The 12,081-nt window shown below is 40.6% G+C and overlaps 1 protein-coding gene and 1 pseudogene across 1 annotated transcript; one reads left to right on the plus strand and one right to left on the minus strand.

Moving 5' to 3' along the window:
• Positions 1–243: 243 nt before the first annotated feature.
• LOC142841354 (melanoma antigen preferentially expressed in tumors-like) lies at positions 244–2,925 on the plus strand. The gene is made up of 3 exons (XM_075958191.1): positions 244–533; positions 963–1,547; positions 2,412–2,925. Exons 1-3 carry the CDS (start codon positions 244–246, stop codon positions 2,923–2,925), a joined length of 1,389 nt encoding a protein of 462 aa, XP_075814306.1.
• A 4,628-nt stretch (positions 2,926–7,553) lies between these two features.
• On the minus strand, positions 7,554–8,220 carry LOC142841081 (transcription initiation factor TFIID subunit 10 pseudogene; annotated as a pseudogene).
• Positions 8,221–12,081: the final 3,861 nt, after the last annotated feature.

Consider the following 12,081-nt stretch of genomic DNA (forward strand, 5'->3'; position numbering starts at 1 on the left):
CTACCCATTTTGATGACATTTTATAGGACACAGAGTATATATACATGGAGGAGAGAGTAGTAACACACATAAACACATATGGTTATAAACTCACAAGTTTATTTCTAATCTGTGTTTATACTAGAAGTAGCTGGTGGTTGCTATCTGATTGATTTCTTCTTTACTAGCACGGGTTGCTAAGAAGACACTGTGTATTCTCCCAGAACTTATAAATATTTCTCCTCCTGATGCAGGTTCACAAAAATGGATGCAAAGAACCCCAAATCTCTGATGGATCTTGCTATACAGTGTTTGCTGAGACATGAGTCTGCAGCAATCCAAGCTCTGGAGAATATTCCTAGATATTTTTTTGTTCCATTGTTCATTGCTGCCTTCAAGGGTGGGCATAAGAATATATTGAGTGAGATGGTGAAAGTTTGGCCCTTTTACTGTCTCCATCTTGGGACATTAACTGTACGGGTGCCTCATCGTGAACTCCTGAAAGCCGTGATTGAGAATCTTCCAGTATATCCTGCAAAGAACTCTGCTTCTCGGTAAGACTGTATAATGGAGACATGGTGAGACACAGGAGATAATTCTACAGCTTGATATTCTCTTAGAAGGAGTAATTAGTGAATGCTGCAGGGTTATTTGTGAGACTCAGCTAAAACTTGGAAACACATTAAAGACTGATGTCCTCAATATTCCTTAAGAAATCTGATATTGAGGATTCTATTGATGGGTTTATGTAACAGGTGTTACTTAAGAGAAAGACAGGAGCTTTATGACCAGAGAGGATTTAATGTGTACAAAGAATGGGGGAAGAGGAGGATGAATTTTCATGGCAAAGACTTGCTGGTAGTTAGTACAAGGAGTACCAGCTATGGATAAAAGGATTTGTTCCTCTGTGTCATCATTGATCCTACTGGGTTTCATTACCATTTGCTATTTCTCAGATGTTCTATCTCCTCTTACCCCTACAGGAAATCTAAACTGAGGATCCTAGATTTAAGGCGAGACACTGACTGTAGGATCACATGCCCTGAAGTCAGCATCAGATCACCTTTTGGTTTTCACTCTTGTATTTATTCTGACCAGGCTGTCAAAGAAATGGAAGGACAGCTTCATTTTAGAGGTTTAAGATCCATTATTCGCTTACCCCTGGGGGATGTCGAATTACTAGTGGATCTTTCCCTAGGTAGCTGCTTAATGGAAAAGGAATTTTTGGTTTTACTTGTGAGGAAAATTGTGGAGAGTTTAGGGGCTTTGAACATAGGCCGTCAAGATTTGCAAGTTGCTAAATTAGGTGACTGCAGACACAAACCAAAATTTCTTCATTTCAACTGTGTGAATTGGCTGTCAGTTGATAAGGGTTCTCTGAGTGATCCCACCAACATACTGTCTCAGATGAGCCACCCAAACAGCCTTAGTCTGCTTACAGTCCCGTTTAGATCTCTGAGTGGGAAAGTCTTTAAAATTTTCCATAGTCATTTGCAACGTATGGAAAACCTTAAGGAACTCAAATTTTCTTCATTCAGTCTCAAAAACCATCTGGACAGTGTGCTCAGGTAAGAGTTTCAGACAGGTTTCTGGGTTTCCTGGATAAGTCTTGGGACAACATAGAAAATATTCATGGGTATTCCTAAAGTCCTCAAAACCTTTTATGATTTCCACTTTGTCACTTTTGAGAATTTGAAACTGGAGGAGGAATTACAAAAATTAAGCAGCCAGCAATTCAAAGATAAGTGCAGAAATATGAAGGTGAAAAACCACTAGCCTTCTAGATATGAGAAGAAAGAGGAATTGAGATGGTGGAAGACTTTTTTCTATAGCACTGATGCCAATGGTTTACAATGTCAGATCACTTTGCTAATTTGTAGTCACCAAGGTATAGACCATGAAAGTAGAGGATGGTATTTAGGGACTGACCAAAGGTAATTTTCAGTAGATTGCTCTTTCTGTTAACTTTCTACTAAAAACATGAACTGAAATCTACAGTGGATAATATTTTAAGTATCAAGTGTGTTAGTTTTCCTCTTAATATTTCTTCAAATCATCAACTATAATACCCTTTACACATTCTTAATATTAAAAGAAATAGTATCTCAGTGTTGAAAACAAAACTTTCAGTCAGGTGTGGTGGCACAGGATTTTAATCTCAGCACTCAGGAAGCAAAGACAGGCAGATTCTCTGAGTTCAATGAAGTATGATCTCTATAGTGAGTTCCAGGACAGCCAGGACTACATAGTAAGTTGCTGCCTAAAAAATTTTCTCCAGAGTCATGAAACTATTAAGCAAACAAAGTAAAGATTAATTTATTAATACCCATTTATAGTGCATGTGAAAAGTGGTTTATTCTTGATATAAAGGTACAGTTTTTCTCATTTAATCCTCATTCTTCAGAAGTTTTATTGTTGTTTTCTCCCTACAGAGTTCTGCCTCACAGCCTGGATTTTTTGTATCTGTCATTCTGTGATAAATCGTACAGAGACTTCAGATTTCTAGCCCAGTGCCCTCAGGTTTCCCACGTAAAGATGTTGAATCTTAGTAACAACCCAATGAATTGGGATGACTTTGTACCCTTTCAAACTCTTCTGTTAAATCTCTCTGGTACTCTTAAGCATCTAGAGATAAGTCATTGCCTTATAAATGATTCTGCCATCTCTGTTCTTATCCCTGCCCTAATTTGTGGTACTCATCTCTATATCGTGGTCTTTGCTTCTAACCCAATCACAATGCGTATGCTTGTGAATATGATGCGTAGTATAACACCTTTGATGAAGATAAAATACGTGATATATCCTATCCCTATGCATTGCTATGAACGATTGCATTTTCAGGGCCGATTAGACCGATGGAGGCTTGCCATTGTACACCTACAACTGAAGGCGGTGCTAAAGATTGCAGGAAGGAATGACATGAAATGGATCACTTACTCAGAGTAAATTTCACAGTTTCATTCTGATATGTACTACTTAAGTACTAAATGTTATTTCCTGAATCCATACATGCAATATAGATGGTTCTTATTTTGAGGGAAATTACAGTTAGGGAAAATAGATATGTAAACTAATTCCTATAGAGAATAATTTATAAGAAAATGGTAAACTTCGAGAATTACTGTGTAATCGAGTATTCCTCTTGTATACTATTAATATATTTCATTTTACTGATCACAGTGATGTGCATGTAATACAGGATGATCAACTCCTAGTTTGCTATATTTCTGCTCATACTGTTGGTTCAATTGTTGGTACACCACACAAATCAGAACAATGACAGCTTTTCCTGCCTATATTTGAGGATATGGTGGTGGATTTTTTATGAGACAATGTTTCCATCCCCTAAGTTACTATAGGCAGTTTTGGTTGCTTTGGGGAAACCGCCAAGATTTAGTAGTGGACAAGGAAAGCAGGCAAGCAGAGGCTCTGATGTTTCAGTATAACCTCAGGAACATAATTATAATTGGACAATTCCTTGATGTAGGCCAACTGTAAAGTTTCCACTACTTCCCATGAAGTCTTCAGTTGGGTATCTAGCCTTTGTCACATGAATTTTTGGTGGGACTTAGGATCCTTGCCATAATATTCCCCCTACTGTAGTTCTCCTATTCCACTCCCAGTTCTGTCAATCCTGTACATTTCCTTAGCTGTATAAGTCATTCCCTATATACAGCTTGCTTCTCCTTTCCATTAGCTGTGCCCCATTTGCTATGATGCATACTAGCCCTGTTTGAGTACTGAGTCTAACTGACTTTAAACTCCAAAATATAACACCATTATAAATTCAGTTTGCACATCCTAGAATTACTTAGAAATGGTGTATGTAAAGTCGGTAATTAAGAATTTACACAGGGCTAAGGAAATGCCTCAGTCACGAGCACTCCTGTGTTCAGCTCCCAACCTAGCATTTGTGTAAAAAGCTGAGCATTAAAGAGCACACTTGTAACTCCAGTGTTGAAAAGGTGGAGGAAGGAAGATCATTAGGGCTACATAGCCAGACATTCTAGCAATATAGTGCATTATACGTTCCGTGAGAGATCAGCCCTCAGAAAATATGTGTAGAAAAAGAAAACAGATACTGACTTTACTCATTCATGTTTGAGGATGAGCACATGTGTGCGCACACACAGTCAAGTGCATGCACCTTCTCCAACACATGAACACAGACACATAACAATATCTTACTCATATTGTTAATTTCTTTAAATGCATACTGCATCACAAGTCATGGTAAAAATACAAAATTAGCTTTTGTTGAGATGCCAAAACAACTGCATTTCAGACATTCAGTAACAAAAAGAATAGATAGTAGGTAATAATTTATATATAATGACCTATTGAAATAAATTAGTAAATGCAATGGCTTAATTCTTTACATTGTTTTCTTTTTAAAGTGAGATCATACTTGGTTTCAGTCTAACCACAGAAAAAAGTAATTGAATTTTGTTTTTAGTAGTGATACTGGTAAATGTATAAATATATATATATTGTTTGTTTTTTGAGACAGGGTTTCTCTGTGTAGCATTGAAGCCTGTCCTAGAATTCACTCTGTAGGCCAGGCTGACCTCAAACTCCCAGAGATCCACCTGCCTCCACCTCCAAAGTTCTGGGATTAAAGGCATGGACCACCACTGCCTGGGTTCAAATTATATTTTACAAGCAAAATGTAATAAGAAATTGGCAAGGCAGTTAATATTTGTTTTTATTAATTTTATTTTGGTGGTAACACTATATTTCTAAATTAATAAGAAAAAGAATGTTAAAATATGCTGTAATTCATGTGTCATAATTATTTTGTGACACATTCAAATTTGTACACATTTTTCATAATGCTTGCATCATTATATAATGCACAAAATTTCAAAACCAACTCAAATACCATTGTAATGAGCAATTTCTTTTGTTGTTTACAAGTTAAAAAATGGAAAGTATTGGACAGTTTGTATTAAATAAAATATTAAAATTAACTTTACCTGTTTCTTTGAACTTTCTCTTTTGTGTTTTCCATATGGCTGTCACTATATATTCTGAGATCTTGAGCACTCAGAAGTACGGATCTGACTAATGTGTTCACAATATCAGAATACTAGGGAAGTTGAAACTGGACCTATATTGGCATAGTTTTTCTCTCTGTCTTTCCTTGGTTGCCGTGTTTCTGTCAGACACTGCACCCTGAAGTGAAAACTAGAGCCTACAATGAACAGAGAACTTGGAGTTTATTCCTTTCTCTGACATTGTGAATGGTATTCCTGGAGACTCCTGTGCAAACGGGTGCTCTGGATACTTTGTTTTCTATAGATTTGAAAGGTAACATAATTGTGTGTGCTCTATTGCTTCTTGATGGCTGTGATAAAAACTTCAAAAGCAACTGAGGGAACAAATGACGTCCCAATCTCAGGCCATCATTTGGGGAAGTCAGAGTAAGCATTTGAACAGGAGCAGAGGCAGGAAAGATGGAGGAAAGCTGCTTAGTGTCTTTCTGTGGCTTGTTGAACAACATGTCTTATACAACCCAGGACCAGTTTCCCAGGAAGCACTTCCCAGAGTGGGCTGGGCTCTATTTCATCAACCATTCATTAATCAAGAAAAATGTCCCACAGACTTGCTTACAGGTCAATCTGGTGGAGACAGTCCTTCATCTATGGTCCACTTTCTCTCCATGACGCTAATTTCTGTAAGTTGACAAACTAGCCACTACAGTAGACCTCTGCCTTCTTGAAACACATACATAGCTTCTAAACTATAACCTTTCCTTGTTTATTCCCAGTACCTTTCATTATCATTACAACATAAAGGAATATGACTTTCAAAATACCAAATCCTTTAATTTTTTTCAGTATATTAACAGTTCAAAGTCTCTTTAAAATTTCAAAGTTTCTTAACTGTGGTTTCTTATAAAATTAAAAATAAGTTCATAAAAATTCCATAATGAAACAATATTTTGGGGGATGATTTAAATATATGTATTTTTATATTCAAAGTATTTTAACATTTTGTCACATTTGATATGCAAACACGTGTGCGTGTGTGCTTTCAGGGACAAATTGTAGGAGTTTGTTCTGTCTTTCTGCCAGGTGGGTGCAAGGGATTGAACTCATGCAGTCAGGTGTAGCAGGAGATGCCTTTACCTGCTGTTCTATCCCCTGGCTCCTTTAACAGGTGTTTAAGAAGTTCAAATACCTTTTTTTGTAAGACAGTATAAATTTATCTAGTTCCTAATTATTTGTGATAGATTAACATACTTAGTTTGTATTTTAATTTGTTATAAATCATGTTTTGTAAACCTAACAGCAAAGTGTTTTCTCCCCTCAGTCTTAACTACCAGAATTACCATTTGTAAGGGCTGAAACTTAAATATTCAACCAGGAGGCCTGAAGTGAACATTTCCATATGTACACTTTAGTTAGAGCCAGCAGAGATAAAGGCTTTGAATAATGGGTTTTTCAAGAGCCATAATAATTACAGAAGGGACTGGAGAGATGGGTCAGTGTTTAAGAGACGTGGGGTTTGATTTCCAGCACCCACACTGTGGGTACAACAACCACCTGTACCTCCAGTTCCAGAGGATCTGACACTGACTTCAGGACCCTTTGGGCACTGTACACACATGGTACACAAACATCCATGAAGGAAAACCACCAATACTCAAAAATGGAAAGATATAAGTACAGACAACAACCCCTGGAAATCCCAAACTCACATTTTGAATTGGATTTATTGCCAATAATTTAGAATAATATGGGATTTGAAATAATAAAATAGTAAAAAAAAATTGTACCTCAGTTGCTTACACCTCGCAGCTACTCCTTCCACTCCCAATCACATCTCTCCGTCCAAGGAAAACCCCATACCAAACTGAGAGGCCCACAAATGTCAACGTCTGGTGCGTTGGGGTCTCTGGGTAAGGATCTCACGCAAATCAGGACACGGGGTGCAGAGTATGAACAACTGCATAACTAGTTCGTATGGTTTTTATACAGACTAAAATGCATTACTCAACTCTGGACCCCCCTTTACTGGCATACATGATCATGAGAAACTCTTACCTCACTTTGCAAGAGACAATGTCTCAATAAATAACAGTAATTAAAAAGAAATGAAGTACCTAGAAAAAGGCAAAAAAGTATACAGAAGCAAAGCACTTGTTTATATCAGGTAGAGTGTGAAGAACTGAGCTCAAAGGCCACTTCCTTATCCAGGGTACAGATTCTGACGGAACGTTTGCGAAATGGGCAAAGAAAGTATGCTTTCATGTATGCTTGGTGAGCCAAGGAACCATTTCCCAACTTCATCCCATCTGTCCCAGGAGGAGCCTACACTCTAAGCCAGTTGTGTCTCCACAAACAAAGCTCAGAATCATAGAACAGTGTCCTGCTGCAATGGCCCCTTCCCCATTGCAAAGCTGCCCCTTAGCTTCAAATAATTCCGGTGTAAAAATCTCTGATTATTAGCTAAGATTTTTAATTCGACATTTCCAGCAACACTTATTTATTTATTTATTTGCCTGTCACAATAAAATTTATTATGAAAACAGGCTGCTGTGGGGACAGAGGAAAAGACAAATACATCTGGGTTAGGTGGCTCAGGTGAAGTAGTGTGGCTTCTTCACATTGATGCCATATTCCCTGAGGGCAGGGGTCAATTCCTCCATGGTTAGGGTGTACTTGCGGTCCTTGCTATTGCTTCGGGAGCTGCCAGAGGCTGTGTCCTTCATTTCGCAGTGCTGTAGGGCATCATTAGCAATATCTGAGATGAATTTCTGGGCAGCTAGTGAGATGAAGAGGATTATGCGTGGGTCTGAAGCTTCAAAGGCAGCACGGTTCTGGTAATAACCAGTCACTGCATCTGGGATCGCAGGGGTGTAATCCTCCAGCTGCATCAACAAGTCCACCAGTGGCGTGCTGGACACTATGGGCTTCACTTCTCCATTGGCCGCGCTGGGCAGGCCATAAACCTTGTTGAATATTGCCTCTTCAGGGGGAGCCATGCTGCCTGCTGCCACCTAGGCCTGCCCGCTACTTTCCGCTGGCTCCAGGCTCGTGCCACTATGGGGGCTGTGCGCATAGTAGAGGCTCCAGACCCGGGTCCCCAAGCAGTCCCCGCGGGGCTGGCCTTGTTCTTTGTGGCTGTGCTGGTGGGGAGCATGGTGGGAGCCAACACAGGAAGCGCTGGTCCCGCGACCAAGGCAGCACAGGCCTGAGCCACCTTGGGGTCCGCGCCTGAACCACTGCAGCTCATGGGGCTAGTGGGAGAGGCAGCGAACCAGTATATTTATTGAAGAGTGTGTCACAGTGCCCTGTGATTTCTCTTTTAGCATGTGCAAGTACCTGGGACTTGGTATCATGTCTTTCACCCAGCTCTTTGTTTCAATACCCATTGTTGACACACTGGCATCATTCCTCCATCCTTCACTAGTTTCTGGTTAAATAGATTGTTTTCCAAACAGTCTCCAAAATTAAATTGCTCAGAGGAGCTGCCTCAGTGGTTAAGAGCACTTGCTGCTCCTCACAGATGATCTGGATTTGGTTACCAGCACCAATGGAGGTTGGTTCACAAACCTGTAACTCCAGAGCTAGGTAATCTGACACCCTGTTCCCAGAGCTGTGTGCAATTGCACTTGCATGTTCAAATGTACACAACACACATCTATATATAAACAAAGTTTTAAAAGTTAGATTGCCAAGCAAAAATTGAAAATACTTTCATATAATCATGTAAAAGGTGAATATTCATGGAGAATTTTTTCATTTTATTCCTATTTTTATACTAGGATATAGAATTCCCTAGGATAAAGCTTCATTAGTTGACTTTCAGAAACCTTGAAATTTTCCCTCTGTTTGGCCAAGCTTATATAGTCTCACCCTTTAACTCAGCTCCTACAGGAGAATCCAGCAAACAACATCATATAAAAATGGTATAACTTTGCCCAACTGAAGTCTGAAGTGGCCCTGTTTTCCAAAAGAACAGAAGGTTCCGTTCACCCTGAGCTAAGCATACAAGGAAGACCCACAGTTTGACCTTGGTAGGATAGTTCATCCTGAAGTGCAGAAGCTGCAGTGATTTCTCCAGCTTTTCTCTCCATGAACATAGCTCTTAGCTCAGCTCACGGGAACTTACACACTACGGTATAGAAGGAGGTTTTGACTGATTCTACAATTGCCAACAGTGCGTCATCCGATCTTGGATTTGAATGTGCTATGGTTTTTGTCTTTGATACCTCCATATTACTTGTTTGCTCCCTTTGTTGTTATTTTGACATTTTAATTAGTATTAGTACATGGATATAATGTGTTTGGAGCCAATATATCTCCAATTCCCTCCCCTCTATTCCTTTTGTGGCAGTGTGTGCCTGGATCACCAGAACTGACACACAGAGACTGGTGGACCCTGGGACTCGCTTACCAGGCCGTCCAGCAAAATGGAGAGTTGCAGATTCGGGAAGAGACCCTCTATCCAAAAATAAGGTGAAAAAGTGATCCGAGAAGACATCCCAGTGTCACCATCTAGCCTCCACACAAGATACACACACACACACGCACACACACGGACATCTAAAAAGAAAGTAGTCCTCTGACACTTACTTGCCTTTGGTTCCCAGAGAGGGACATGCAGGTAGAGACCTTACCCTCTGGAGTTGCCTAGCCTCCAGTTCAGCAGACATATTTTAAAAATAGCTTCAACAGTACTTGGTGGCTCGCACATCTGATCCCAGCACATAGGAGGGAGAATCAGGCAGATCTATGTGAGTTCAAGACTCCCATGGTTTATGTAGAGCACTCCAGGAGAGCCAGTGAGACCTCCCCCCAAATTTTTTATTATCACTGCTCCAGTCAAAAGCCAAATTGAGGGGCTTTTCCCATATATGTGCCTACCCCATTATCCTTGTCTCTGTGGGTCCTCACAATTGCTGTTGGGGTTAATGGTGTGTTTTGACTCTGTTGTGATTTTTGTTTCCTTTTTTACCTGCCCCTTGTTCTTCCTCCATCTGCATATCTAGATAGCATGGATCTGCTCTCACAATGCTCCCACTCTCTCCATCGCTGTCCCTCTGTTCCTTTCTATCCATCTCCCTCTCTCTGTCACTGTCTCTCTCCCATCCCTTTGAAGACAAAACACCAAGAATAGATATGTCCATTCTCTGTTAAGATTCTGGACTTCCCAGAGACTCTCAACAGAATACACTAGGACTTCTCTCCCACAGTGCAATGGTGTCCTCTCGCCAAGACCACAACCTTATTTTTCTCTAACCTTGTTCCAGTTTACTGACAGTCTGTTAGTTACTTTAACGTGCATTCTTTTCTCAACTCATTCTCTTGCTCAACCAAAGATTGTTGCTCAACGCAAAGCTCACCCACCTAATGCTCTATCTACACATGTTAAACTGTGCACTGTGTGACTCACATTCCAGCTTCCACCATGAGAATTTTCTCCTGTTCCTCTTTTCCCTGGGGGAGGGTGAAAGGGCAGAGGGTAGAGAAGAAGGGATGCGAAATTGAATGGGGTGGACATGTACATTGTGAAAGACACGAAGAATAACTAAAAGGATTATTAAAAAGCTGGACTCTAACTGTATAAAAACACTGAATTGTGTCAACACCGGGGAGAAACATTAGCAAGCAAATCCCAAATACCGGGTTATTACCTATTTTCTGTGAGATTCACTTACTAATGGAGATGAAAGGTAGTGATTTCATTGAGCAGCTTGAACAACATATTTTAATATGTGAAGACACAAGCACTCATGAGTTACCGAGGGACCGTGAGAGTGCGAAATGAAAAGGGTAGCTTCAGTGGAAGTTCTCTGCTGGAGCTGACTACTTTAAAATAGTGTGGCCATGTGGGAAGGTGGAATGTTTGTGGGCTAAAGCAATGTGTCAGAGGGCTGTCCCCAGTCTGTGAGTGAGACACTGAACCATGAGGAAGGAACTGGTCCACTGAGAGAATGATTTCCCTCTACAGTGTCACTTGTTCCAGCTTTGAAATTTCTGCAGTCAAGACAAAAGGAATTCCCTGATTTAAGGAAGCCGAGAATGTAATTGTAAGCAGATTAACACAAGTACTTTGGATATACTGACCTTTGGAAAACATTGTTTTCAATTTCATGGAGGGAGAACATGGATAAAAGTGAAGCTTTGCTCCTATGAGTGTACACATCCACGCATGGGTGAGGAGGGGATTGTGTCTCCTCTAGCACTGTACATTCCCAGGTGCAGAGTGTGCACGGGCTTCTCGGTTGAAGCTAGACATCCTGGGAATGGGTGAACATAATACGGTCACAACTAGTGATTAAATCATTCATATTGCTCAGACAGTTCCTAACTTTGTCTCACTCTCCAGACCACAGAGTCAGCTGTTCAGACTCTCAGAGGGAAAATCCTGACTCTGGCCACTAGGGGCACCATGGATGTTTTCTTTTGAGTTGTTGTCAGTTAAATATCTTAAATGTTCACTGCAACAGGGGTTCTGTGTGACAAATCTCCACACACATTAACACAGTCCTGTTTGCTGTTGACCCCAGATCTGCATCCCATTATAGGCTCATTGTTTCCTCCCTTGGTGCCGACTGAACTCTGCAAACTGTAGTGTGGTGGCATTTCGGTTGTATTTTAATAAATACAGACTCTCTGAAGATCTGAGAGTAAGACAGACCCACTAGTCAGCCTGATAGACCAGGTTATGGTAACATGCGACTGTAATCGCAATAGCCACAGTTGGACACACTTTTAATCTGAGTGGTGCTCACTTTTAATCCCAGCCCTAGTTAGGCATATGACACTGGGGGAGACAATGATCAGTCACACATTCTCATTCTGAGATTGCTGGAGCAGGATCGCCATTTCTGACTGAGGTTCAGGTAAGAGCCAGTGGCTGGCTGTTTTGCTGTTTGAATCTTCAAGTTGAACCCCAGTGTCTGACCCTGAGTTTTTATTAATCACACTTCACAGTCGAGATTTCTCCCCAGGAGTCGAGTGTGGGTTCTCCAACACCCCATTCTTTCACGGGGTTCTCCATTCTCCTCCAGTCACTGGAGTCCCTGGCTCTCCTGTGTGCTCTGCACACATCTGTCAGCTCCTGAGCCTGCATCTCCATCTGCTTCCA

This window comes from Microtus pennsylvanicus, chromosome X (genome assembly GCF_037038515.1).
Source record: "Microtus pennsylvanicus isolate mMicPen1 chromosome X, mMicPen1.hap1, whole genome shotgun sequence".
Lineage (NCBI taxonomy): Eukaryota > Metazoa > Chordata > Mammalia > Rodentia > Cricetidae > Microtus > Microtus pennsylvanicus.

Coding starts and splice junctions, on each gene's coding strand:
- LOC142841354 (XM_075958191.1), top strand. CDS start 244: ATGGATGCAAAGAACCCCAAATCTCTGATGGATCTTGCTATACAGTGT. Junction 534..962: donor GCAAAGAACTCTGCTTCTCG/GTAAGACTGTAT, acceptor TTACCCCTACAG/GAAATCTAAACTGAGGATCC. Junction 1,548..2,411: donor CATCTGGACAGTGTGCTCAG/GTAAGAGTTTCA, acceptor TTCTCCCTACAG/AGTTCTGCCTCACAGCCTGG.